This window comes from Chiroxiphia lanceolata, chromosome 14 (genome assembly GCF_009829145.1).
Source record: "Chiroxiphia lanceolata isolate bChiLan1 chromosome 14, bChiLan1.pri, whole genome shotgun sequence".
In the NCBI taxonomy this organism is placed as follows: domain Eukaryota; kingdom Metazoa; phylum Chordata; class Aves; order Passeriformes; family Pipridae; genus Chiroxiphia; species Chiroxiphia lanceolata.
Genome location: NC_045650.1, coordinates 18,445,563 through 18,473,129, shown reverse-complemented (window position 1 = coordinate 18,473,129; position 27,567 = coordinate 18,445,563). Strand labels below are relative to the sequence as shown.

General features: G+C 48.4%; 2 protein-coding genes across 5 annotated transcripts in view; both read left to right on the top strand.

Moving 5' to 3' along the window:
• FRMPD3 (FERM and PDZ domain containing 3) overlaps positions 1–6,529 on the top strand; it is a 59,525-nt gene extending 52,996 nt beyond the window's left edge. For all 3 annotated transcript variants that reach the window (XM_032702143.1, XM_032702144.1, XM_032702145.1), the window contains one exon: positions 386–6,529. In XM_032702143.1, the coding sequence (XP_032558034.1) occupies positions 386–3,246 (2,861 nt within the window). In that variant the 3' untranslated portion in view covers positions 3,247–6,529. The remainder of the gene's footprint in view (positions 1–385) is intronic.
• A 7,319-nt stretch (positions 6,530–13,848) lies between these two features.
• Positions 13,849–26,999, top strand: PRPS1 (phosphoribosyl pyrophosphate synthetase 1). 2 transcript variants are annotated; one of them, XM_032701678.1, is made up of 8 exons: positions 14,624–14,741; positions 15,253–15,432; positions 16,562–16,745; positions 17,089–17,187; positions 18,900–19,024; positions 20,734–20,907; positions 21,743–21,902; positions 24,924–26,999. In XM_032701678.1, the coding sequence occupies exons 3-8, from the start codon at positions 16,641–16,643 to the stop codon at positions 25,014–25,016; spliced, it is 756 nt and encodes a 251-aa protein (XP_032557569.1). In that variant the 5' UTR covers positions 14,624–14,741; positions 15,253–15,432; positions 16,562–16,640; the 3' UTR covers positions 25,017–26,999. The 2 variants fall into 2 exon arrangements, with proteins under 2 accessions (XP_032557568.1, XP_032557569.1); XM_032701677.1 differs by lacking the exons at positions 14,624–14,741; positions 15,253–15,432 and adding an exon at positions 13,849–14,143.
• The last annotated feature ends 568 nt before the right edge of the window (positions 27,000–27,567 follow it).

Sequence of the window (27,567 nt, the reverse complement as noted above, 5' to 3'; positions counted from 1 at the left end):
GCCTGCTGGCATCACAGTCCTTTGTCCCTCTCCCTGCCCTGATTGCCCTACTCTCTGTGGCAGAGTAGCTGTTGCCCGATTTTCCTTCTGGTACCAGACAAGCCCCTGTAGGGTGGTCTAGCATTTCCACTAACAGTGGAAAACTTCCCAGGACCTTTTCCTGGGCCAGGAGCTCTTGCTGAATTTATCTAGCAAGACAGCTCAGTGCTGAAAAGCGACCTCACTTAAATGCATTAACTCTTACTAGTGAAAAGTCACGAAAGTTTTTCTGATGGGATGATGTGTCCTGCATTCCTGGGACCCTCCTGCTGCCTGGAGTTCCCCTCTCCTCCACACAGGGGTGGTGTGAGGTTTGTTGTGGGGTTTTCTTTGTGTCCCTCCTCAGGTCTCATTGTCCTGGCTGCCATCACTCCCGAGTCCTCCTTGGACTCTGGCCATGAGACGAACTCCTCAGAGCTCACCGATGTCTCGGAGATGGTCTCTGCTATGAAGCAGCATCAGAACGCAGCCTACTTCCTCACACAACACATCAACAAAGAAAACCTCCTGGCCAGGAAGGATTTGCCTTTCCGAATCCAGAGCTGTGCTGCCCAGGCTGTTCTCACCTCACCCTACCCCCTGAGCCGCCAGGAGCCAAACCCTTCAGTGAAGCCAGCTTCCTCTCCCCAAAGTCCTGGCCTTACCAGCTGCAACAGCAAACAGGAGCAGCAACATGCTGAGCAGAGCTACACCTCAGCTCTCCAGCCAGGTCTGACCCCCCAGCTCAATGAGCAGAACAAGGGCGCTCCAGTGCCAAGCGCTGAAAGCAAAGGTGCAGGCCACACAAAAGCTGCCTTTGAGGTATCTCTGCATCCCACAGCAGCCCTGAGCAGGGAGCAGTCACAGGATCTACAAGAGAAGGTGCCCAAAGAGGTGCAGCCAAGCTCCAAGCTCCTCCTGGATCAAAAAAGCTGTGTAACTCCAGCCATCATTTCAGCTGCTCTGCAGCAAGTGGCAAATGCAAAAGCCTCAGCTCCCCAAGTGGTGTCAGCCTTAAAAGAGGACCAGAATGTGAATGGTACCAGCAGCTGTGCATTAGCCAGCAGCAAGCCTTTGACACTTAAAGGAGGTCCACAAACTGCAGAGACATTATGCAACTGTCAGCAGCAGCAGCAGCAGCAACTCTCTCAGCAGCAGCACTGTGAAGTCTCTCCAAGTCCTAAAGAAGCTCATGGCAGTCAGGCTGAAGCTTTCCACCTTGCCTCAGCAGGTGAGGAAATGACGTCCAGTAAGACTTTTGCCTCTAAAAGCTACCAGCAAAAAGTGAGTAAAGATGTTCCAGGAAAAGCTGCAAGCGGAGAGACAGGGCAGAAGGCAGGTGGGGAAGCCACGAGCCTCGTCTTGCAGAAACACACAGCTCCTTCAAACCCAGGACAGAAAGTGCAACAGGAAAGTTCAGCCAAAATCTTAAAAGCTGAGAGCAGCAAAGTGCACTCTCCATCACCTGGTGGCATTTTCAGGAGCACCAGTGAGGAAGCCAAAGGGCCAATCCAGCTGATGCCCAGATCTGAGAGCCTGCAGATTAGCACTGTGCCTTCTAAAAAAGTAGAAAAAGTGACCCAACAAGATGCTGACGTCCCAGCTAAACCCAAAGCCCCAAAAGCTCCCTTCAGGTTCAGGAAGCTGTTCTCTGCAACGTTTCCGACCCGGCTGAAGAAGGAGACGGACGAGCGGCAGGCCCAGCTGCAGAAGGTGAAGCAGTACGAGCTGGAATTCCTTGAAGAGCTGCTCAAGCCAAAGAGCAAAGGTGACCTCCCACCACAGGAGTATCTGCACCCACCTGCCCCTGGGCGCTGCAGCTGCCAGCTAAGGAGCAGTCCTGTGCAAAAAGTCCCGGGGATGTCCAGGGAGCAGAGGCGCAGCTGTGACTGCAAGAGGATTTGCAGGGGAATGAGGCCACCCCCGAATCAGTTGGTGATACCAGAACTGGAGAGGAGAGGGAGGGATAAAGTTGCAGATGACCAGAAGCAAGTAGAAGCCATTAGGCTGACAAGCATGAGCAGCCCTTCCAAAGGCAAACGGATACGATCCACAAGTTTAGAGTCCAGAGACTACCGGTCAGATCCAGAGAACGGCGTGTCCTGTCTGGCAACGTGCACTTCCCCAGGGGAGTGCATGGGAGCACCGCACTACAGAAAGCTCTTGCGTCGCTACAGTGTCAGTGAAATAGATAAGACTGATAGGACGTCCTTGTCCTCTGACATCTACCAGAACATCTATACGACCAAGCAGAAAGGCCCCCAGAAAGAGCCTGAGCCCAGCATCATCTGTCCTGTTCTGAAGAGCAAAATCCTGGAAGCCTCTGGAGTGGCCGACCCCTCCTATGTGCAGATAGCACAGGATAAAAAGAACCAGAAGGCTTCAGGAGTGTTCTCTGTCCAGGAGGAGATGTACCCAAGTCCTGCTGAGCTGCGGGATGAAGACACGGAGGATGAGAAGTGCTGCTCCATCCGGTACTGCTTCTACTACAGGAAATGTGATGTTGCAGATGATGGGAGTGAAAAGGATGAGCTGTCCTATTCCATCCCCATGCAGATACTCCCGGGAATGAAGCTGGACAATCAGATGGTCCCAGTCATGAGCAGGACTCTCCAAGTCCTAGATGCAACAGCCTGCAGCAATCCCAATGACAGTCAGACCCAGGAAATAGATTTAAGGACCTCCAGTTTCGAGGGGAGCTTGGCAAAGATCAACACCCTTCGAGGCCACGCCTACAGCTTTCCCAACGGGTTTCTGCAAGTGCAGCTGGACACCAATGAGCTCCTGACTATCCTGAGGCAGTGTGTGCTGAGCCCTGATGTCCGGGACTGCAAACCCTACATCTCCCAGCTGGCTGAGTACAAGCAGGAGCTCGCCCTCAAGTTCAAGGAGTTTCGGGCGTCCTGCCGCCGCGTCGCAGCCGTGGACAAGAGCCCTTCTCACATGCTCTCTGCCATCACGAGCAGCTTCCAGGTGCTAAGCAGCCTCATCGAGACCTTTGTGAGGCTGGTGTACGTCGTGCGCTCGGAGTCCCAGCGCCAAGAGCTGCTGACGAAGGTGGAGGAAGTGGTGAGAAACTACACCTTCCTCCTGAAGGCTGCGGAGGAGTCCACGGCCAGGATGCTGAGCCACCAGCAGGCCGTGGAGCAGCTCGCCCGCCAGTCAGCCACGGTTGCCACTGTCATGAGCACGCTGACACGCTCCCTAAAGACGCTGATCAATAAGTAAGCCAGCTGTGAAGACCAACAAGCCAGTGTGTGCCAGGCCATGTGCTGACAGTTCTCCAGTCTCACGGGTCTGGTGAGGATGCGTGTTTGCAGCCCCACATCCACCGGAGTTCGCAGTAGCCAAGACACTCTTTGATCTCTGCAGGATGGATGGTGGTGTTGGTGGTGGTTTTGAAGGGTGAATTCGTGCCCTGTCACAAGCTGTGCAAACCAGCTCACTGGGGGCTCAAGCAGCTTCTTTGCTTGTTCTCCCGTGCCGGCGTTGTCAGTGATGGTACCTGGGAGGCACAGCTGCCCCATCTCCACACTAATTTGGTTCCGTGGGGTTCTGGGCCTCACTGGTGCAAGGACCTTTGTCACAGTTTGTGGTGGGCCAGTGAGTTCCCAGGAGCTGAGCTGAAATCTCCTGGCTTCACTTGGGTAGTGTGGAGCCAAACCAGTGTCTTGCCACGTAAACAGCTCTTCTGCCTCCAGGATCTTCCTGACCCACAAATACGACGTCATTAGCAGCAGAAGGGATCTACAGGGATACAGCAGGGGTGAAAGTCCCTGCTGCTATGCTAGGGCTTGGGAAGTAGTCCCAGCACGGGCAGGATGCCATGATCCTGGGACAGAGCTAGGTCACCCTACTAGGCTCTACTGTCACAGCTTAGGCACCAGTGCTCTAGTCCTGAGCACAGGTACTGCCTGTGCAAAAGGCATGGGCTTAATGCCTGCAAGTAGGGAGGATCCAGGGAACTACAGGCCTGTCAGTCTGACCTCGGTGCTGAGAAGGTCATGCAGCAGATAGTCCTGAGTGCCATCACATGGCATGTACAGGACAACATGGGGATCAGGCCCAGCCAGCGTGGGTTTGTGAAAGGCAAGTGCTGCTTGACCAGCCTGGTCTCCTTTTATGACAGGGAAGCTCAGTCAGTGGGTGAAGGAGAGGCTGTGGGTGTTGTGTACCTAGACTTTAGTAAAGCCTTTGACACTGTGTCCCACAGGATTCTCCTGGAGAAACTGGCTGGATGGCCGGGCCCAGGGGGTGGTGGGGAATGGAGTTAAATCCAGCTGGGACCAGTCATTGGTGCTGTCCCAGGGTTCAGTGCTGGGGCCAGTCCTGTTTAACACCTTTATCAATGATCTGGACGAGGGGATTGAGGGCACCCTCAGTCAGTTTGCAGATGACACCAGGTTGGGCAGGACTGTCGATCTGCTGGAGGGCAGGAAGGTTCTGCAGAGGGGTCTGGACAGGCTGGATCCATGGGCTGAGGCCAGCTGGATGAGGTTCAACCAGACCAAGAGTCAGGTCCTGCCCTTGGGTCACAACAACCCCCTGCAGCTCCAGGCTGGGGCAGAGTGGCTGGAAAGTGCCCTGGGGAAAGGAGCTGGGGGTGCTGGTCCACAGCACCTGAACATGAGCCAGGGTGTGCCCAGGGGGGCAAGGAGGCCAAGGACACCTGGCCTGTGCCAGCAACAGTGTGGCAGCAGGACCAGGGCAGTGACTGTCCCCTGTGCTGGGCACTGGGGAGGCCCCTCGAATCCTGGGGTCAGTTTTGGGCCCCTCACAGCAAGAAGGACATTGAGGGGCTGGAGTGTGTCCAGAGAAGGAAACAGAGCTGGGGAAGGGACTGGAGCACAAGTGTGATGAGGAGCAGCTGAGAGAGTTGGGAGTCCTTAGCCTGGAGAAAAGGAGGCTCAAGGGGGACCTTCTCACACTCTACAACTCCATGGTTGTAGTCAGGTGGGGGTCGGGCTCTGCTCCCAGCAGCAAGTGACAGGACAAGAGGAAACGACCTCAAGTTGTGCCAGGGGAGGTTTAGATTGGATACTAGGAAAAATTTCTTCACTGAAAGGGTGGTCAGGGTTTGGGACAGGCTGCCCAGGGAAGTAGTGGAATCACCATCTGTGGAGGTATTTAAAAGATGTGTAGTTGTGGCCCTTGGGTACATGGTTTAGTGGTGGGCTTGGCAGTGCTGGGGGAACAGTTGGACTCAATGATCTTAGAGATCTTTTCCAACCTAAACAATTCTATGTTCCCTTTCCTCTTCTGGATGGCTGTATCCATGCTAGAGACCCTGCAAGGAATCCAGACTGATCTTTGACCATTGCAAGCCAGAAGCTGGGCTAGCAGCTGAGAGGAAACCTCTTTCACACCATTCCCTAGAGGTCAGGTTCTTGCCTCCAAGGCTCTGCCCGAACCCTCTCCTATTTCCTTTCACCGTGACCATTAGAGAGGAACCCTAGATCAGCTTTGTCTGGGAGCCAGACAGGGGCTGTCCTCCTTGCCAGGGTGTTGGGGTTCTTTTCCTGTCTTCACCAGGCTGACTGCCATAAGAAGCATTATTTAGTACTGTGTGATGGTTATTTGTTTGAAATTGGGGTTTTTCGATTGGGTTTGGTTTTGGGGTTTTTTTTTCCACTTGCAGGTGAATGGTAAAATGATTCCTAATTGCATTCCTTCCCACCCCAAGGTTCCCCTCCTCCTCCTCCTCCCAGTCTAGCTACTAGATATAATCAATCAGACAGCCTTAATTGGTGTTCCGCTGCAGTCACCTCCAAAACAGAGCAAGGAGAAAAATGCAAGGTTACACATTGCATTGCCCTTACCCTGCCACCCACTGCACTTCCCGCCTGCACGGGGAGCGCGGGTCCCGCGTCTCCCCATCCCACCCCCTCCGGCTGGAAAGGGAGGTCACGGCATTGATCAAACCCAGCCCGCTTGCCCCAGTGCTTGGGGAACGATCAGGGATCCCCGTAGGATCAGTCGCTTCCCACCTCTGTCGTTTTTTACAAATATGCACATTCGGAACGTCTCGTTCTTCCGCAGGAGCTGTGGGAATGCACAATGTGCTTTTAACACGCGCGTCCTCGGCCCAGTGCAATAACCTCCCCTGGCCCGTGGCTGTCCTGGCCTTGGGCTGTCAGCAAGGCAGAGAGGATCCTGCTGTGGGACAGCCTCCTGATTTCAAGAACCATGTAGCAAATATCCAGTGGAAGAGCCAACTGGGACGTCAGCCCGTGGTGTGCCAGGCCTGTTACAGTGCTGAAGGCTGACAGGGAGACGTGTTTTCCTTTTCCCTGGGAATAACCTATCATGAAACTCTGAGTTTCTTCAAGCTCCCCGTTATGCCTATATCATTCCTCCATAAATCTCTCAGTCTAATACAGAGGAAAATTTTTTTATCGTCTGTATATATTATATATAAATTAAAAAAAATATATAAATTATATCTATACACAAAATTTATGTCTTGTTTTACAAACAAGAAAGATTAAATATATTAATCTTAATATCCAAACTAGCATTTGTGTCTTTTTTTAAGAACTTCTGTGGAAATGTGGCTGTTCTCAGCTGTACAAAACACTGTTTGTAAGCAAATCCACCCGTTTTTGTTGCTATAGAAATGCACGTATCTCCATACTGGAAGGGCACAGCTTAAAGATTCCAACATCTCTGGGCTCCACAGCAGTTAAGTTACCATGCCATCAAGGATGCAGGTTGAAACTAACTGTTTGACTTGCCAAGGTCACTTTTGTGTCGTTAATTTTAGTTTAATTTCCCTCCAGAAGAGGAAGGCAGCAGCAATCACCCCTTCAGCGCTGGCACTGGGCACTGTGGCTTTGCTGGGGAAAGTGTGGGACACCCTCCTGCCCCCTAAGTAGGGGAGAAAAGGATGCTTTAATGAACTCCTGATCCCTTCCAGGTGAGCCAAGCTGAGCACCCACTGACCAGCTCCAACCCATGTTTTCAGCCAAGTTCCAGCCTTTCCCTGGCTCTTCTGCCTGGGAAGAGGTGACAGTGTGTGACTGTCAGTGGCCTCGTGGCTCTACTGCCCCGTGGGACTGCTCAGGTGTGTCTGCAGGTGTGTTTGCCCAGCAAAAGCAGAGCTGGGGAGAAATCTGAGCCGGGCAAACAATTTCCCAGCCACAGATGATTTCCAGCGTACACATTTCACCTGGCACAATGAACCCCGCTCTATTTATCAGGGAGGAAAGCACTGATGTGTGCGCTCTATGCGCCCCAAAGCCCCCAGGAAGTATAAAATTCAAGTGCAATAAGGATCCAACACAAAAAAAAACCCTTCGAGGAACTGGGTCATTCTCTGTACGGGGGTTGAATGTGTTGTCTAAAGCAAAGGCGGCAGCACTTGAGACTCACACACGCTCTCGGTGCCTCCAGGCCTGTTATTTTAATCTGCATCACACCATTTCCCATGCTGAACTGACGATGACACTGAAAGGGACAGAACCCACCTATTTATAAAGCTGGATATGGATCGAAACCAAGAGGTGTTCTAACAACCCCCCGGAGCCTGAAAATATTACTGACAGCAGGCAGTTTAATCAGCGATCTCAGAGTCGGTGCTTAGTACCATCTAGTGGGCAATAAGCACCCTGTCAGAAAGGAATGGCTTCTTCACAGCACCCTCTTGTTGTTTGTACCGAGATATTGTTTGTGGCAGTAGGTGCTCCAGGATCAGCCAAACGTCCCTTTGTGAATGGAGGAGCTGGACTGGTACATACCCAGGAAGGATGATGTTGCTGTACTCGTTTTTTAGGTGTAGTCCCTGCAGCCTCAGCATTCGTAAGTACTCTTAAAGGAAATGGTTCAGGTAAAACACAGAGAATTAAAAGTAATTTTTTTTCCCAGATCTACCTCCCATCTAGTTTATCTACCTGCAGACTGGCCAGTTCTCATCCAGCTCTTCACTTGGAAGCCACTGTGGCCCAGGAAGTCAAAGCAAGGAAAACAACAGTGTTGTTTGCAGGGGTGTGTGCAGAAAGATGAATGAATTTTTCTGCATCCCCTCCCACCAGAACAATCTTCCTGAGCATGGCAGGTTGTGTTTGCTGCCCTTTAGCACCTTCTCAGAGCCTGCCCTTCTCATACTGCCTTGGCCCTGAGTTTCCTGCTGTAGCCTTACAGCTGATGCAGATTTCCTTCAGAACCTTCACAGCTCCCAGGAGCACCACTCAGCCACAGGATGTATTCCTGGCCATCTGATGTCACTGCACCCCCATAGCCTGCTCCCTCCCCTAACCTCCTCTAAATTATGTCTGATCTCAAGGAGTCCTCACCAAGGCTCTACCAGTGACAATGAACAGAAAAGGAACAAAAACTGGGCCACTGCAGGTCCCCCTAAAACTCAGGAGAAAAGCAGAAAACCTTCTGGTGTGCTAGTTTTGGCTGGAGTAGAGTTAATTTTTTTCACAGTAGCTGGTGTGGGTCTGTGTTTGGATTTGTGTTGATAACACAGGGATGTTTTAGTTATCACTGAGCAGGGCTTATACAGAGCCAGAGCCTTCTCTGCTCCTCACCCCACCCCACTCCACCAGCGAGGAGGTTGGGGGGCACAAGGAGTTCAGGGAGACACAACCAGGACAGCTGATCCCAGCTGATCCAAGAACATACAGTGTCATGTTCAGCATACATAGCTGGGGGAGAAGGAGGAAGAGGGGGATGTTTGGAGTGATGGCATTTTGTCTTCCCAAGGCTCCACCATATGTAATGATGACTTATTTGCCAGCTGAGGTTAAACCACAACACCTGGCTGTCAGGGGTTAAAGAGTCAAAAGCAGAAGCTGGAAAATCAGCAGACCTCAAGCAGGAGTCCCAAGATAGGTTTTGTGTCTCAGTGGACTTTGCTGGTCATTGTCAGCTGGAGACAACAACAGGGCACCATGGTTTAAAGCACTTTGAACTCTAATCCCTATGGCATAGCAGACACATTCTCCTGTCAGGATTTCCATCCTCTCCAAGGTCTTGGCAACACTACACAGGACTTGCAGGAGCCCCAGATACAACAGCAGAGCAAGCTGAATAGCTGGGACCCACTGCTGCTTTCATCATGACCAAGGGAACCGACAGTCAAATAGAAGTGAGTAATGTCTAAATTTTATCCTCATTTAAAGCACAGTGTCTGGATTTCTGTGTAAAATATCCTAACAAATTCCTCACACAGGCAGTCACAGTGGAGCTGGCCAGGACACCCATGGCTTTAATTGGACATGGGAGAAGTCTGCCAGGGAGGACAAGTATCTCAGCCTGTTTACATCACCCAGCCATATCTGGTATACATGAAGACAGTCCATACACTTGTTATGAAACTTTTCTGAAGGTTTTTTTGTCAGGCAGGGCATGAGCAGATGCCTCGTCCCACTGCAGCTGCTGCACAACCTCCCAGCCCAGCTGAGATGGTGCCCCTTGCTGTCCCTTGCCCCCCACATACAGAGTGAACAGGGAGGGGAGGGAGGTTCTGCAGCTAGACAAAGTTATTTAAAAGCTGTGTTTTTGTGGCAGTAATTCCAGTTTTGCCTCTCTGAGGTTTGTTGCCCATGCCAAGGGCTGGGGAAACAGATGAAAGGGCTGGGGACATGCACCAGGTCTACACACACTGTCTGGGACATTTTATAACTCTCTACTAAAAAAATCCCACTTTTGAAAGGCACCTTGGAAATACTCCTGAATCTAATGAATATTCACCTCTTCCTAGAGCAACACAGCTCCATCCTCAGTTTTACCTGGGCTCCTCAGAAAGGTGCAGTAAAAGTGCTGAGTAGAAAGATCAGGAACCAGGATTAGGACCAGGGACCAGTCAGGATCCTTTAAAAAGCCTTTCATCCCTAAGTCTGTGTTGTTTCTAGTGGACACTTGAAAACACCATTTATTTACCAGAGTTTTCACCTTTTCCTGACAAATGGTGTGCTGAGCCTCTATGTTTCCACCCCTTCCACCCTTTTTGGCCTTAACTTTTTCTCAGCCTCTCCTTTCCTATTCATCCTCCCACCCTTTCTCTGCCTCTACTTTTCTTTCCACCTTCCCTCACTTTTTGACCTTCACTTTTTTCCAGCTTCTGCTGGAGGCAAAGAGCAGAGCGTCGTGTTATTGCCCTCAAGTGCCATTCATTAACGGAATCGGCTGTGAGGCAGGGGAGTCACAAGGCAACGGAGAGAAATAAAAACCCTCACCCACAGGCTTTTTTTGCATGAAAATGTGTCCTTGATTAGTGGCTGGTGGTAACTGAGTGGCAATTGTATGTAGGAAAGTGCCAAGAGAGGGACAAGGGCTACTTGTCTTGATTGACATCACCCTGAAATTTGATGCCGTTAGTGTGCTGCCTAAAACTTCCTGGAAAATACATTCTCAGGTGGTGACACGCAGAGGTGTTTCTGATGAAGAGCATCTCCACAGAATCAGGTAAATAAAAGTGATTTTTCCCCCCCCCATTTTTGTGCTTTTCAGGTTCTCCTTAGTTGGATGGTAATTTAATTCACTATTTACAAAACTGGAGGGAACACAGCACCTCAGGCTATGAGCTTGTCCTTTCTGCTACCAAAACCAACTCTGCTTGCCTGTACTGTAAACCACAGGAAAATTAAATAAAATCGCTTAGATTGGAAGTAAATAATTCGATTCATTATATTTTGCTTTCAGAATGAAGCAAGCCCACTGGAATGAGATGCTTTAATTCTGAATAAGAGTATCCACAACAAGAGCTGAGGCATTTCAATGCACTTTCACATCCAGACTTTAGACTGTGATCATTTTCCTGAGCATCCTTTGGCAGAAAACCTGACTCACAAGCCAGACTGAGTTTGGTTTTCAATGGATTCAACCACACAGTCTCTACTTTAATCCCATTAAGGCCAAGAACCAGATAAACATCTCACTCTTCAAAGCTGTTTCTCCTTGTCCGTCCTTCATTTAATGTCAAAGCAAACTGCTCAAAGACAAGCTGTGGCTGAGGAACCTCCTTGACAAGTTTTTTTGGCTTTGTTTAACTAAGACTTTGATGCCTTAAGAGCTTCTCCTTAATCAAATCCCTGAAGTTATCCTGTTCCAAGAGCTTTGTGAGCAATAGTGATGAATTGTTAGGGGAGGTGGACTTTTGTCCTCATGGACAAAGTGCTGTCTGACCTACAAAGGCATCGTGGAGGCTGAAACACTGAGGGGAGCAGGTGTGTGTGAAAACACACCTGGCCTCCAGCTCAGAACAGGCAAAAAACCCCAATTAATCTTTGATTTTTCAGGTAACAGGTTGCCAGTTTCTGGTTTCAAGGATTAAGGATCTAATTTCTTTTTTTTTTTTTTTTGGTCAGATTTTTCACTCCTGCAAATCCCATCTCTGTGGTGCCAGGAGGAACCTGACAGACATGCTGCTTCTAAAGTCCTGTGCAGGGAAAATCAGGCAGAGCTCATCAAGGAGAGGCATTGTTTGCATGCTTTAATATACCCTCTGCTGCCTTCAGGCTCGGGTTCCCAGTGCCTGGTTCACAACTGAACTGGGAGGGGACTGGGATGTCAGGGCACGGGAGACATCCTGTATTTAAGAGCAGAGGGGGGGAAATGGAATTTAAACCAAGAGTGAAGCAAATATTTCAAAATCAAGGTGCCCTCCAGACCAAAGTCTGGGAGTCATGGCTACAGTGATGTGGATTTTGGGCAAGAATGTGGTGCTAGAAATTTGGGAGGTATCCGCGAATTCCATCACTCCTTCCAAAACACCAGGTCGCCACCCAACAGTGAACTTTTCTTCACTGTCAGGATGATTTTTGTTTGTTAAGATGATTTTTGCTTGTTAATATGACCAATGTTTACCAACAAATTAGAAGCAAAGGGCTGCATTCTTCCTTCCCCGTTCCTTGGACTTGTTGCCTGCCACAGCATTTCACAACTGCTGACAGTTACACCAAAAACATCGAAATTACCATATATTGATTTCCAACTGCATTAATGCCAAACCTGGGAATTAAAATCCATTTTAGTCCAGACAAATTCCAAGTTTAATGATGCTCTACAAAGTGTTACAGAAAACCTCCCCAAAGTATGTTTTTGTAGTTATTAATTTACAGGTTTCTGGGGATAGTGGCAGAAGAATTTGGGGCCAGGATAGTTGCAAGATGAAATAATGAAAACATGACCAGCTTTGAGAATTCTGGACTATTTCTTCTGGTTGAATTCTCAAGGACTCCAAGTAATAACTTATCCCTGCTAAATTCACTGCAGGGGTTTATTATCTCTGAGACAGTCAGGTGACACGAGTAGGAATTACCCAACTGCATGAAAATTCTAAAGAAGCTGTTTGTGGCTTATCTTGTATATTTATTTTTTTTTGTATATTTATATATATGTGTCAATCTTCCTCTTTCATTGTGTGGGGAAACAAACAAGGACAGACAGGGAGCAAATAATCACTCATTTAATGTCATCATTACACTGGAAATGTGTGCAATTATCAATTCCTGCATTTCCTGTGATGAACCACAGGGGTCTTTTATTTTGCAGGGGTTTATAATAACACATACAAGTTAAAATTACTTTATTTCCTTAAAAACAGTGAAGGGTAAGTTGAGACGATTAAGTCTTAAAAAAACATGCAGGACTATATTGGCCTATTAACAATGACTGGAGACTGGATCAGAAATGTAGAACAAGAATAAACCACAATAAAAATCACACTGGTGGGATTCTTGCGGGGGGGGTCTCCTGTGAGTTGTACTTCACGTTCCTTGTGATTCCCTCCCAACTCAGAACCTTCTATGATGTCCAGGTTTAAAGGTTAAAAATCCGGGTTTAAAGGTTAAAAGCCCTTAGCACGTTTATTTTTTGCCAAAGATAAACTAATCTGCATAATGTAACCACGTACAGGCTGATCATTCACAGAAGACTAAATGGGTATTAGTCTGTAGTTTGGTATGTATTATATATATATAATTAGACATACAAGATAGATTTATAGCTAATATATATATATATACACCTAGCTAATATATATATATATACACCTATATATGTATGTATATAAGTTTTATATAAGTACCTTAATTATGTAAGTGTATAAATTATATATAACTGGGTATAAAATTGAGTACAAAACCCCGATTATAAATGTAAAAAAAAAAAAAACCTCAGAATTTAAACAGCCTGTTCCAGCACCACCCACGCGGGTTTTAACACTGATCCAGAATAAAAACACCCCTGGGAGGGCACAGCCGGGGGCGCCGCAGCGCCGGGCTCGGTGCTCCCGAGCACGGCCCGCTCCCGGGGCCCGGCGGTGGCGCGGCGGGCCCGGTGCCACCCGGTGTCACCCGGTACCGCCTCACGCGCGGCCCGCGGGGTGACGCCAGCTCCGCGCAGCGCCGCGCAGGGCGCCGGCGGACGGACGCAGCGGGCGCGGGCTGGCCGGCATGCTGAGGTAAACACCGCCGCGGCTCCGCGGGGCCCCGCTCCCGCCGGCGGGGACGCCCCTGGGCCGGCGGGGTACGCGGGCACAGCGCCCTGAGGCGGCACCGGGGGCATTTTCCGCCTCCTTCCCCCCGCCATGACGAGGCGCCATCATGGCCGCCGGGGGGGGACGGGGGCGCCCGCCGCGGGACACGTGGGGCAGCGCCGCCGGAGCGGGCCGGTCTGGCCAATCGCAGCCCAGGTCGGTAGGCAGCGACCAATCGCAGGCAGCCTCCTGCTCTACGCCCCGCCCCCGAGAGGCGGGGGTAGAGCCCAAGCCACGCCTACCGACGCGGCGCGCGGGAGGAAGGCCCCGCCCCCGAACGCCCCGAAACCAATGGGGAGCGCACGGGGGCGTGTCCGCGGGGCGGGGAGGCTATAAAGGGTTGGCGCGGCGGGCGGGAAGGGGTAAGATGGCGGCGTAGGGACGGTCGGCGTGATCTGCGCCCACTGTGCCGCGTCCGCGCAGGAGGCGGGCGGGTCCCCGCGCGGCAGCCGCGGGCGCTGCGAGGCGGAGCGAGGAGCAGCACGAGGGGAAGAGCGGCGCCGCCGGTGCAACCGCCGCCATGCCCAACATCAAGATCTTCAGCGGGAGCTCGCACCAGGACCTGTCGCAGAAGATCGCCGACCGCCTCGGCCTGGAGCTGGGCAAGGTGGTCACCAAGAAGTTCAGCAACCAGGAGACATGGTGAGGCGGGGCGGGGCGCGGCCACACTACAGCTCCCGGCGGGCCGCGCGGCGCTGCGGTGCTGGGGACCCGCGGGGCGCCGCGCGGGGGCTCATGGGGGCTGTAGTTCTTGGGCCCTGCGGCCGGGCCCGAGCGGCGGGGCCGCGCTCGGACACGTCCCTGGAGCGCTCCCACCGCGATCCCGCTGCACCGGAGCCCTCCGGGACATTCCGCCCGCTCCCTGCGGCACAGCTGGGTCTCCGTGCGTGCCAGCTCCGGCCGCGGTGCCCCTTGACCGCGGAGCCATGTGCGGGCCCTGGCGCTCGGGGCCTGCCCCGCATGGGCTCCCACCGGCGGGTCTGGGGCTTCCCCGGGGCGGTGCGGGGCTTCTGTACGTGGATTTGTGTTACCTGCCCGCGGTAGCAGGTGTTGGAGCCGTGGACTTCGCCAGCCGGACCTTGCTCCCTCCGCCTCAACGCCAGGAGCTTCCACCTGCATTGGTCAGGCTCTTCATCCTTAGTCCAGATTGCCATGACTTGATGCTTGACAGTTTTGTGCTTAGCATGTAACTGGTGCCTTTAAACTACTCTGAAGAGCATCAGAGTCTTGAAAAGTGTTGGTGCTTAAAAATACTGATAAATACTACTTAAAAACGTTGATAAAATTGTTCAGGAAAGACTCACACCATCATGCAACCCAGTCATGTAGTCTGTGTTCCCCCCAAGCTCTGAAACCTAGGATTCATCTTAAGTTACGTATCTATGCCTTATAAGCCTTGCTGGCATCCTACATGAAGCTAAAAAAGAGGTTAAAAATTGTTCAGAGCTCTTAAAGCTTTCTTTGGAGAAATACACTGAGCATGTCTACACCACACAGTATAATATGAAGAACTTTGACTGATTGCCCCAACCCACTGCTTTCTTCTGGAAGCAGTATTTTTTATTTTCCAGGAGAATCCAGGATGTGCAGGTGACATAGAATATCAAGTTTCTCTTGCATGGGTATTGACTGTAATTGAAAACTTCAGAGGTGGTACAAAGCGTTGTAGAGGAGTTGGGAAAAGAGCCTGTTTGATTTACAGCCTTTGCACTGTTTCATTGTCCTTTATTAACTGCTCTTTACCCACCCAGTCGGCTGGCCAGAAGGTTCTTATGTCAGCAGATAATGTGACTTAAAGACCTAACAGACATCTTATTTAGCCCAATAAACTGACAGCAGATGCATCCCAGAAAGAGTAAGATTGTTTTAATGGAATAATTCAGATACTTTGGACAAGCAGTCTCTTGAATCAGCTTAATATTAGTCTACTAGTAAGTACAGTTGGAGCTGACATCTGTGTGCTAATTGCTGTTACATTTTCGAGTTCTCATTGACTGAAACTCTCCATGAGAGACTAATGAATGCTGTAGGTCAGTGTGCAGTAATGACAGCAGCTCACTGGTGGATTTTGAGCAGTAAGACTATAAATACCTAAAAGTCATCAAAAACGGGTTGAAGAGGAGAGAAGGAGCAGAGAAGGAAATATTAAAATTAGGATTCTACCCTGAGGAGCTCTAAAAGTGAAGCCATTAGTAGTGGGGTGGGTGATTGTTTGGATGTGGCCTCAGTCTGCGGAGTGGGTGAGCACCTCCAGTGCAACAGGAAAGTAACCATGGAAGAGCTTTGTCCTCAGTGGACTGACTTCTGGTTACTTCCACATCTGTGGCAGGCTCCTCTGAACTAAGATGATGGAGATGCTCAGTGGTTAATCTGTTTTTGGCATCGTTGCCCCATATGAAGCCTCACCCCCAAGACTGCTGCTGCCTTTCCCACTCTGTGTCTGGTGCAGGTGTCTCGATACGAGCACTGGAACTGGCATTTTGCTGCTGGCAAACAGGACCTTTGGCTTGTGTTCAGTCCCTTCATCAGCAGGGATTAGTGTGCATTGCATCCAGAAGGAAATTAACCCCAAAAGCCTTTCCAGAGGGAAATGGCTGGAGGGCTTCTCCATTTGAGCCAGTGAAGGGCTGTTATGGCTCTAAATCTGATGGTTGGCTGCAGCGTAGCTTTGGTAGCAGTTTGACCCTGCTTTGCCTGCTGACTGGCCATGGTCCTTGCCTCCTTTACACTACTGCTTTTAGAGGTGGTTGTACTTGTGATTCAGGGGGAACGAGGCCTGCTCTGGGGTGTTTACATGCCCAGCTTGTGTTGAGATCAAGAGTACAGGCTGAGTGCTTTTAGCCTTACTGGCTGCACCATTAGATGTGATGAGTGAGTGCTGTAAAATAGCTACTGAGCAAACAAACAGCAGTGTTGCTGCTAAACAGCCCTGATTATAGGACACTGTCCCCCACAGACCCCTGGCAATGCAGTGCCCTGGTTGCTCTGCAGGTACAGGTAATGGCTATGTTTTTAATTTGTGTATTTGGCTACAACTCTCCCTTCCTCATCTGTTCCCAGCGTGGAAATAGGCGAGAGTGTGCGAGGGGAGGATGTCTACATCGTGCAGAGTGGCTGTGGTGAAATCAATGACAATCTGATGGAGCTCCTCATCATGATCAATGCCTGTAAGATTGCCTCAGCCAGCAGAGTCACAGCTGTCATACCCTGCTTCCCTTACGCTCGGCAGGACAAAAAGGACAAGGTAAGGGATGTGGCAAAGGGTTTCTGTGGGGAGGGTGAATGCACACCTTGAAAGTCCTGTCTGCTGGATGGGCTTTAGATGAAGTTTTATCTCCTCCTCTGCGTATTCAACCTGTTTTAATTTCTTTGAACTTCAGGGCGTCGGACTGCAAATTCATCTTTTTATAAAGATCTAGTTCTTTTTGAAAATGCACCAAGTTCTAATCACCAGTTGATGAAAAGATGCAATGTTAATGAGTGCTCCTTTTAGTAACTGCTTGTGAATCATTGCCTGGAAGCAGAAGGCTGACATCTTGATGGAGGAGTTGAACTTGTCTTAAAATCTGGGTTTTTTTCTGTACTAGAGTCGAGCTCCAATCTCTGCCAAGCTGGTTGCAAACATGCTCTCTGTGGCAGGTGCAGACCACATAATCACCATGGACCTGCATGCATCTCAGATTCAGGTAGGAGCTAAAATCAGGGAAGTACTTACCAGCTCAAGGCTGAGCTTCTGGACTGCCCTGCTTTCCAGTCATTGCTTTTTTTTTTTTTTTAGACACAAGCAGTGCAAGACTTGGGAATTTGGGACTGGAAGGGACTTGTAGCATCAGTCAGAAGAGGGTGGGGAGGTGGGTAACAGGTTCATCTATAAATGTAATTACAGTTACTTTTGATCAGACCAAGCATATTGAGTCTTGTGTAAATGAACGTTGGGCTAAGAAATGATCACTGCAGCTTTGTTGCCACTCAGTGACACTGTGTATTCTTAGCTAGAACTTTGAGGAATTTGAGAGTAGATCTTTTTGGTATTTACTGGGTTGCCACAGAGAAGAGAGCAGTTAGCTCTGCCCCCACGTGTCCTGGCACAGCTGCTTGTGAGGGTTCTGTTGCCCAGGACAGTGATTTGATAACTTGCTGCTGGCAAGATGGGCAATCCCACTGGTATCCAAGCAGTGCCACCCTCCCACATAAGTTGGCTTTGGTTCTCCCCTGAGCTGCTGGTGAATTGAAAATCATTCATGAGCTTTGTTGGCTTATGAACAGAATAGTCTCACAAAGCAATTTAAGTCACGACCAGAGCTGTGTAAGGAAACTCAAGAGCGTGTGCCAGGGAGAGGAGCAGCTGCAAGCTGTATTTTTAGTCTTGTTTCTTTCCACCTTGAGCAAATGCCCTGAGACCAAGAAAACTCAGTGCAACTGAGAGGGGCTGTGGCCGAGGGAGGGATGTCTGTTGTGTGGCTGAAAACTCTGAATCCAGAAGGGGTAAGGTATCTACTGCCTGGTGAAGGAGGTGGCCTGGCTGTCTTTTTAACAGTTGAAAGTGCTGTCATTCACTTCAGTATGATTTGCCCAGAAGTACTTTGTCTCAGATGAAAAAGAAAAAAAAAAATCAATGGGGGCACAGCTGAGAAGACTTTCAGAAAGATCATGAAATAACCGAGCCAGAGGGGGGTACACTCCTCCTTAAGAGCTCGGAGTTGATGTGTGCCACAGGCTTGACCTCTCACCAGCAGCAGTGGGGAGATTTAAAGGAATAATTTGTGTATATGTGCTTCCAGCATCTGGCTGGTTTCAGCCTGGTTCTTGTAGCTGCTCTGTTGCTGAGCACAGAAGGAATAATGGTAGGAAGGATCTGTTACCCCTGTACCTTGGATTAAGTGCCCCCCACTCTCCTGCCTATTGCTCCAGGATTAACTTCTGTCATTTAGTGACCTTTGAAGTTTACCTGGAGGACTCTGCAGGGTCACTGTAATGTTGTGGAACCAGCTGCATTAGTTTAAAGGCAGATGTTACTCAAGCCTGTTTTGTATATGTGAACAGTTTGTGTAATGAGCTTTAGAGATTGACTCTGTAAACAGGCAGCCAGCTGCTCTGGAAATGAGTGCATTTGATGCTGGCTTTCTGCACTCCCCTAGGACAGAACTAGTTCCATGTTGTGGAGGTGTTAGATGTAAAGTGTTACTTATGCTGCTAAACTATTCCTGGCTCTGAAGACTTCTTACATTACTACTCTGTGTATCCCAAAAGCTACTGCCCTTATATTAAGGGAAGTAAAAAGGAAAGCTGAAAGCTGTGGAAAGGTGATGACTACATGGCTGATTACATAGAAGGCTTCTTACAGCTCTTTCTGGCACGTGACCTTCAGCTACATCTGTTCCTGTTGTCTTCCTTGCAGGGATTTTTTGACATCCCTGTTGATAATTTATATGCCGAACCTGCTGTATTGAAATGGATCAAAGAGAATATTGCAGAGTGGAAGAACTGCACCATTGTCTCACCAGATGCTGGTGGAGCCAAGAGGTAAGCTGTCAGACAGGCAGCTGGAGGTGCTGCTTCTGTGTCTACTCAAATTCCTAAGAGTGCTCGTGACCTTGTTTTTAAGGAACATGTTCCTGCTGCCAGCCTGCCTTCCCAGACAGTCTGTGACAGCTAGTGAAGAGTGGTCAGGTATGCTTTCTAGGGAGTGTTTAGAAGGTTTCTTGGGCTACATGGGGGATTAAATAACTTCTAGGATTACAGCTGCATAGGTAGAAATTGTGCAGTCCTTCAGACTGAAACAATTTTTTGTAGACGAGTAATTACTCAGGTTGAAGAAGGAAGTAGTGTAGCTGTGCCAAGACAAGGTGACTGCTGCTGGTTAATGATGCATTTTTATCCAGGCTGTTTTCTTTGCAGAATGAAGCTTAGTCTACTGAGGCCTTTTCTTACTGTACTACCTTGGATTTGAATATCTAGCTGTGACTTAAGCCTGTTGCCACTCTTCCTCTCCCCTGAGAGCAAAGATAGATGGTTGCTTTCTAAAAAGCAGCAGCATATGTTACAGCACACTTCTATTTTGATAGTCTGACAATCTCCCATCTTTCTGCAGACAAACGTGCCAGTTTGTGGGCAGTTTAGAATGTTCTTAGGTGCTTTTGGGGAGAAACTAGGCTTTTCCATGATGCTTTTATGTAAGGGCTACATGTGAACAGCAAAGGGATGCAAATGTGTCCTTTAATCCAGGACTGTCACACCAAAATGTGTGCTGATCTGATTCACATCTTCAGAGTGCTTTAAGTGATGTGTTACAAACAGCCAGGAGACACTAACACTGTAGGTTCCTGAACGTCTTCCACAGCTTCACTGTGGTCCATGTATTGGTCAAGACCTTCTGTATATTCAGCTATTTCTGTAGCCTGTTGCATAACACAGTATGGGAAGTGCCAAGTCAGCCAGATATAATCTGAATCCTGAAAAAACCTTCTCAAAAGCCACTTAAGCTGAAACGTGTCGATGTTGGCTGGTGCAATATTTTAAGGAGATATGCAAAGCCAAATACTTCAGTGGAGAGTTTAGTTTGACAGTCTTGTGTAGGACTCCCAGAGTGATAAGTCTGATCTAGTGGGGTTAGGAGTCTACTTATCTCAAGTGCAGAATGTCTTAGTACTGTGTGTATTTTGTTCCTTCCAGTCTTAATGCTTTCAAACTCTTCACTGTTCATCAGTATCAATATATGAAGTTTAGGTCCCTCTGGTAAGGTTGTTCTGTGGTTGCTTTAACAGGAATAAATAAATGTGAGGTGGTGGACTTGAATTTCCTGGTTGTGCTTCTGTGCACAATGATTGAATGCTCACAAGAGTGCAAGTAGATCCCTGTCATAGCCTTAAGCCTTTATAGTGTGCTGTTATAAAGATGACAACTTCCCAAGTGTTTGGATCACCTCAGATTTGCTGAACTTGCTGGTTAACATTTGTTTTCAGCTTAAATGCAAATTAGTTTACAGTGGTCGTGATGAAAGACCTTTATCTTAATCTAGTTGCTGTCACTGGGAGAGATTATACCAGAGATTGCAAGCTCAGCTGCTTGAAGGGAAACTAAGGTGGCAGAGTGCCTTTTTTGTTAATTGCTTGGGAGCAGCAACAGATGTGGTGACAGCTTCTCTTAGTGCAGTTTGTGCTTCATATTAAGAGGGATTTGATTGGAGCTGCTGTGTGGAGTTAAGTGTTGTCTGGAAACTGTTCTCTCTTCAGAGTGACCTCCATTGCAGATCGGTTGAATGTAGACTTTGCCCTCATCCACAAGGAGCGCAAGAAGGCCAACGAGGTGGATCGCATGGTGCTGGTGGGGGACGTGAAGGACAGAGTGGCCATTCTGGTGGATGACATGGCAGACACGTGTGGCACCATCTGCCACGCTGCAGACAAGTGAGTGGGGCTGCCTGCTGCTCTGCTAACTCAGAAACCCATTGTTAGGGGACACCGTGTAATGAGTTAATCAGAGGATTTGCACAGCAGGTTTCGCCAAGTCTCCTACAGCTCCTTGGTTATCTCGTGTCACACAAAACGAGTAAAAAGCCCAGTTAACGTTCTCTAAAGTGGGAATAGGTAGAAAACCATGGTGCCTTTTTTTTTATTATTTGAAAAATACTTGTGTAGAAAGGAGACTAGACCATCTCTGGCCATGCCTGGTAGAACCAGGTACTATCTGGTCCATCAGCTGAAGATCATACATCTGAATTTCTATTACAAGTAAGCTTTTCAAACTTTGATATCATTCAAGCCTTCTACACTAGAAACCACCAGGATATGAGGCATCATCAACAGTGTTAAATACTCTATTAAATACAGTATTCAATATTAACGCAGTTAAATACTAACTCAGTGTTAAATACTCTATTAAATACAATATTCAATATTAACACAGTTAAATATTAACACAGTGTTAAATACTCTATTAAATACAGTGTAAAATTATTAACATGGTATTAAATATCTGCTGCCTTGTGTAGGCAAAATCACAGAAGGTGATTTGTATGATCTGTTCCAAATGTTCCAGAGCTAAGAACAATGTTCTTTTCAATGTGTGCTTTGCCTGTGGTGGATTTCATGGTACTTGTTAAACTGTTTGGGTTTTTTTTTTTCCCTCAAGTCAGTAGTGGGCTGGAGAGGGGAATCAAAGGTAGCCTGTCTCCTAAGCATTTATGTCAGCTTAATACCTGCTGAGAATTACTCATCCTTCTCCTTTACTTCCCCCTCACAGGCTTGTGTCAGCTGGAGCCACCAAAGTTTATGCCATCTTAACTCATGGGATCTTTTCTGGGCCAGCAATTTCTCGGATCAACAATGCCTGTTTTGAGGCAGTTGTAGTCACAAACACAATACCCCAGGAGGACAAGATGAAGCAGTGCCCTAAAATCCAGGTGAGCATCTACTTTCTCTTCTGTCACTCATTGGGGGTGGTAACACTTGGCTATTCACCTATTGGGGGTGAAAATCCCGTAATACTGTCTAATGCTGACAACAGTTTTATTGGTAGTGCAGTCAGCTTTGACTGGTTCTCTTGGTTCTGTTGCTGTGGGGTAACAGGTTACAGTGATAAAATGCAGCTTCTAATCCAGCTCATCTCAAACAGTTCATTAAAGTAAATTTTTATCAGGGCTTGTCTTACCTAGATCAGATCTCTGATTTAATGGGGCCACAATGTAAGCAAGCAGCTGGCTGTGTGCCCCCTGGAGCAGTGATGTGCTGATGACCTGCAGTACTGAAGCAGAAGTAAATAGGAACTTCTGACATAGGTGCTGATGGCTTTGTTGTGTATCTGTCACTTAATGCCCAGCTCTTTAAACAGAATATCTGGCCTGTGAAGCAAAGTGAGTGTGGTCTGGGGAAGGTGAATGCTTCCTAACAGCAGTGCAGATGAGCTGGGAGTCCCAGCCTTGTCCCATGGACATGCCTTGCTGGTTTGACCAAGAGCAGCTGACACAGCTCCACAGTACAATGCTCAGGTCCTGCTCCAGAAGCTCCGTGTCTCTCCTGAGCTGAGGAGCCCAGAACTGGACACAGCACTCCACATGTGCCTCACCAGGACTGAGCAGAGGGGCAGGATCACCTCCCTGACCTGCTGGCAACATTCTTCCTAATGCACCCCAGGACACCACTGGCCACCTTGGCCCCAGGGCACACTGCTGGTCATGGACAGCTTATTGTCCCCCAGGTCCTTCTCTGCAGAGCTGCTTTCCAGCAGGTCACCCCCAGCCTGTGCTGGTGCCAGGGGTTATTCCTTGGCAGGTGCAGGATTCTGCCCTTGCTTTTGTGGAACTTCAGATAGTTTCTCTCTGCCCATCTCTGCAACCTGTCAAGGTCCTTCTGAAGGGTTGCACAGCACTTTGGGGTATTGGCCACTCCTCCCAGCTTTGTGTCACCAGCAAAGTTGCTGAGGAGGCACCTGTGCCTTCCTCCAAGTCATTGATGTGTAAGTTAAACCACACTGGGCCCAATATAGAACCCGGGGACACCACTAGTGACAGGCCTCCAAATAGACCCCGTGCTACTGATCACAGCCCTCTTGGATCTGCCCTTCAGCCAGTTCTCAGTCCATGTCACTGTCCACTCATCCAGTCTACACGTCCTGAGCTGCCTGTGAGGATGTGAGACAGTGTCAGAAGCTGAAGTCAAGCTAGACAATAGCCACTGCTCTCCCTTCACCCACCCAGGTAGTTGTTTCATTGTAGAAGGCAATCAGGTTGGTCAAGCATGATTTACCTTCAGTGAATCCGGGCTGACTTCTCCCAGTCTCCTTGTTGTCATCCTTGCAGACAGAGATGGCCTCTAGAGTAAGGCATTCCATCACCTTTCCAGGGACTGAGGCAAGACTGATTGGCCAGTAGTTCTCTGGGTCTTCCTTCTTGCTTCCCTGCAGCCCTCACGTCACCTCTCCTGCTCACCACAGCTTTTCAGAGATGATCATGCATAGCCTGGCTCTGATGTTTGCCAGCTCTCTCAGCACTCGTGGGTGCCTCCCATCAGGGCACAGGGACTTGTGGATGTCAAGTCTGCCCAGGTGTTCTCTAACCCAATCCTCCTTGACCAAGGGAAAGTCTTCCTTCCAGCATTCCTTTACCCTGGTCTCCTGCTTGTCAGTGCAGACCAGTGCAAAAAAGGCATTCAGTAACTGCATCCCCTGTCTCCAGGGTCCTCCTTCCATTTAGTAACAGGTTCACATCATCTTTTGTTTTCCTTTTGTTGTTGATGTGTTTGAAAAAGCCTTTCATCTTGTCCTTGACATCCTTGGCCAGATTTAATTCCAGATGGGCCTTGGCTTCACAGCACAAATATCTAGGACACAGGCATTTGGAGAAGCTCTGGAAAGTGACTGGCACTGCTCAGACTCAGCTGGTACTGTGGTGTGAGTGTAGCAGGTTCCCCACTACTAGGCTGCTGGTGGAAGGGAAGCTGAACTGTTTGAAGCTGCAATCAGTTTTAAGCTTTTGGAAGTACATTACAAGCTGATGGCAAACTGCTATTGGGTTGCATTTTTGTCAGCGCTAACTTCTGGGTGATATTCCTGCAACATCTAAAGCATGCCTGATGCTTCAACTTCTTTCCAAGCTCCACACTACAGCTGGTGTAGGCAAAATGTTAAACTGGCAATCAGTGTGTAAATAGCTGTAGCCAAAGATTGCAATGGAGCAGTTTTCTAGGCTCTCATTTAACACCTCTTTTACTCTGACGTCTGATGTTCCATGTTGAGGAATACAGAACTAAAGGATTTCTCATGAGTCATATGCTCTGTCTGTTCTGCAGCTTTTGAGGTGTTTCTTGCTTCCCTTTGTAGACAAACTATCTGAAAGATGTTAAATATGGTTTTCACTTAGTTTCCTTAATATACCATGAACATGGTGCTTCTTACTGAGGGTACATATATAGAAATGCTGTAGCTGCTGGGACTCAGAGCTGGGATTTGACTGAGACTCGACTTTCCCTCCTGGTTCCTGTCTGACCCCACCAGATGGAGCCAGCACAGCACCCAGGAGCTGAGCTGTGGCACAGCAGCTTCATTTCTCAGACTGCTGGCAGCGATGGTAAAATCTCTTGGCTCAGAGGAAGGGATCTAATCTTGATTTAGATTCCTCTAACTTCTCTGCAAGCTACACAAAGGGAGGCCTGGGGTACACAGACTTAGGGAGTCTCAGCAAAGTGGCAATAGACTAATGCTGACAAAGATCAACAGTTAAATAATATTTGTAGTGCTATATGTAGAGTATCTTCAGGCTTATATGCAATTAAATCCCAATTCTGTGTAGAAGTTATTTGCCTGCATCTGGTATGTTATAAATGTTGGTGATGAGTTTATTCTTTTAAGTTCCTCCTAACTTCCCAGATGTTCTTCCAGGCTTGATGTCTTTTCCCAGTGATGCTGATCCACCTTTCTTCCCCTCCAGGTGATTGACATCTCAATGATCCTTGCAGAGGCCATCAGGAGGACTCATAACGGGGAATCTGTTTCCTACCTGTTCAGCCATGTCCCTTTATAACAACAGATGTCAGCTGCTGCTTGTATGGCTTTTTTTTTTTTAAAAAAACCAAAAGTTGTTCAGCTTGTTGTAAAGTTCAGTAGAAGACTCTGCTTGTTCCAGTGCAGTTCTCCACAGCTCCTGCTTAAGTCAGGCTTACTGGCCCTGGTCCCAACACTGGGAGGCTGGAGGGGGGAAGCTCATCTCTGTAACACTCCAACTCCACCAGCAACCCTGTGCATGGGGCTCATCAGTAGTGTTGACTCAATTCTGCAGGTCTGTGGAGAGCAGGACTGACACATGGCTAATTGCCACAATTATTTTGAGGGGGGGAGGGAGAGGGTTTGTCTGTGGGCAGGGTTAGATGATCTGGCATGTGCACCCTAAATTGTTTGGAAAGTAGAGCTCCCTAGGACATGTTGATCTGGATCTACAGCAAGAGCCCAAGAGACTGCTGACTGTTTTACCACTCTGTACCTGACAGCCCTTGGAGAGTGGTGGGGAAGGTTTGTGTCTTGGCCAAGCTTGACCCTACTTGAAGCCCTGGGATAAGCCTAGGAGGTGGTTCTGCTACAGCTTCCTCCCATGAAAGGAGATCAGTGTAGCTTGCAAACTTGAATTCCTCTTATTGCTGATGAAATTAAATGCCCTTTAGTGTGCTACACAGCAAAGTGAAGGTGAGAGCAGAGTCTGTGCAGGGCTGTGTTAGCTCAGTGGGGAAAGTGCATCCTGGACAAGTGTTCTTTTCTCTCTTACACAGAGGACCCATGGTGGTTGTGTGCTTCAGTTTCTAGTGCAGGCTAAAACCAGCTTCTCAGTTTCACAGCTTCCTGTTAGCCCTGCTAGCAACTAGAGGACTGCTGTCATGTACTGCAGCTGCACCTTGACCTGCTGTGCAAAGCCCTGACCCTCTTTTTACCAGTACAGTAGTAAACCAAGCCTCTTTATCCCACAGTAGCATGGTTGTTGCATCTAGCAAGTGCCTGCTCAGACGCTGGGGTGACCTAATACACAACAGCTTTGTGTCCAGCTGGCTTAGCCTCTCATTGCCTGCAGTCCTGTAAGTTACTGACACATTGTTTGTTTGTCCTGCTCATTGTCTGCCTTGCCTTCAAAGTGTTGCTCCTTACAAAATATCTCAAGGCAAGGAGCACTGCAGGTCGCAGGACTATGGAACTCAAAGAAACCTTTGGAGTAGGTGTGATGCTGCTCAGGAGTGCTCACAGCAATGGTTTGAAGAGGCTGGTGATACATAAGTACTGGGAAAACTGCAGATCTAACACCAACCTGACAGGCCACAAAGTGCCTGAAAGAAAAATACCAAAACTAGAGCTGGCTGAGGCTCTTAGATGTAAGAAGTATCATCTGAAACTTGAATACTTAGTAAATATACCAGACAATCGTAAGGTAAACTGCTGAGTCTCTCTTGAACTCTTACCGGTTTATAGACCAAGCATTTTTATTCTGGGGTTTTTTTGGGTTTGTTTTTTTTTTATAAGCACTCCTCTTTTAATTGTTTTTGAGCTGGAGGAAGGGGAAAAAGGGAAAAGAAGGAACTTGAAATTACTTTCTAGAGTAACCAGCATGGCTTTGAGAGGCTGGGGGCTGGGGTATAAGTGGAACTAACTGAAAGACATGGTTAAAATCTAGGGAAGTACTTCTTTAGTTGTGCCTTTTGCTGAAGACTTCTCTCCCTTCCTAAACTCCTGTCCTGTGGCAACGTTAACACTTCTATTAGTGTAGGGCTTTTCTTTTTTTTTTTTTTTTTTGTATAAGAATTGGTGGTTTTGTCTGGAAACTGTGCATCTCTCGCTTCTTTGCTTTGCATCCTGCACTGAGCTCTCCCGAGAGTCCGTGATTCCGCCTCCTGTACGGGAGCCCCTGCTGCCACCCTGCTGCTGCCCTGAGAGCCAGGACTGCGGAGCAGCGCTGAGAGGATTTTCAGCAGCATTTGTGTTCAAAGTTAAGACCCGATGAAGGAATTAAACTTTTATTTAAAAACCACGGCCTCTACCTGTAAGTGCTTTGAAAAACCTTAAGGGGATGTGTGAGTCGGGTCACTTGAAAGGCAGGCAGATCATGAAGTAGTTTTATTTGGAAGGGACCTTGGAGGGTTGTCTGGTTTAACCCTCGTGCATGGGTTGGCTCTGCTCAGGTTGCATGAAAGGAAAAGCATGGGACTAAGCTGCTTCTCTTAGTGAGCAGTGGCTTTTGTCTGTCTCTGTTTTCCTTGACTTAATTATTAGAGGTGGTAGTGCAGTTTCTCTTGTACTGTTTAATTATGTATCTGAGAGGATTTGTTCACATAATGTTCAGGTGGGGGAAGCCTGAATAGTTTAACAAGTACAAATGAAGAATTTGTAAGTGTCTTGTACAGAGCTGATGATCAGAGGCAGCAGGATTATGTCTTGAGAAGCACTTGTTGTAACTAAACCCTGATCCTTTTTCTCAATGTGTATTGCAGACTGGGAAAGTGTAAATGAAGTCAGAAAGATGAGATAACAGGTCTAGGGAGGGGTCTTTGGCCTTACAGTAGATTTCCAGGCCTAGATTTAACATGACCATGGCCTCA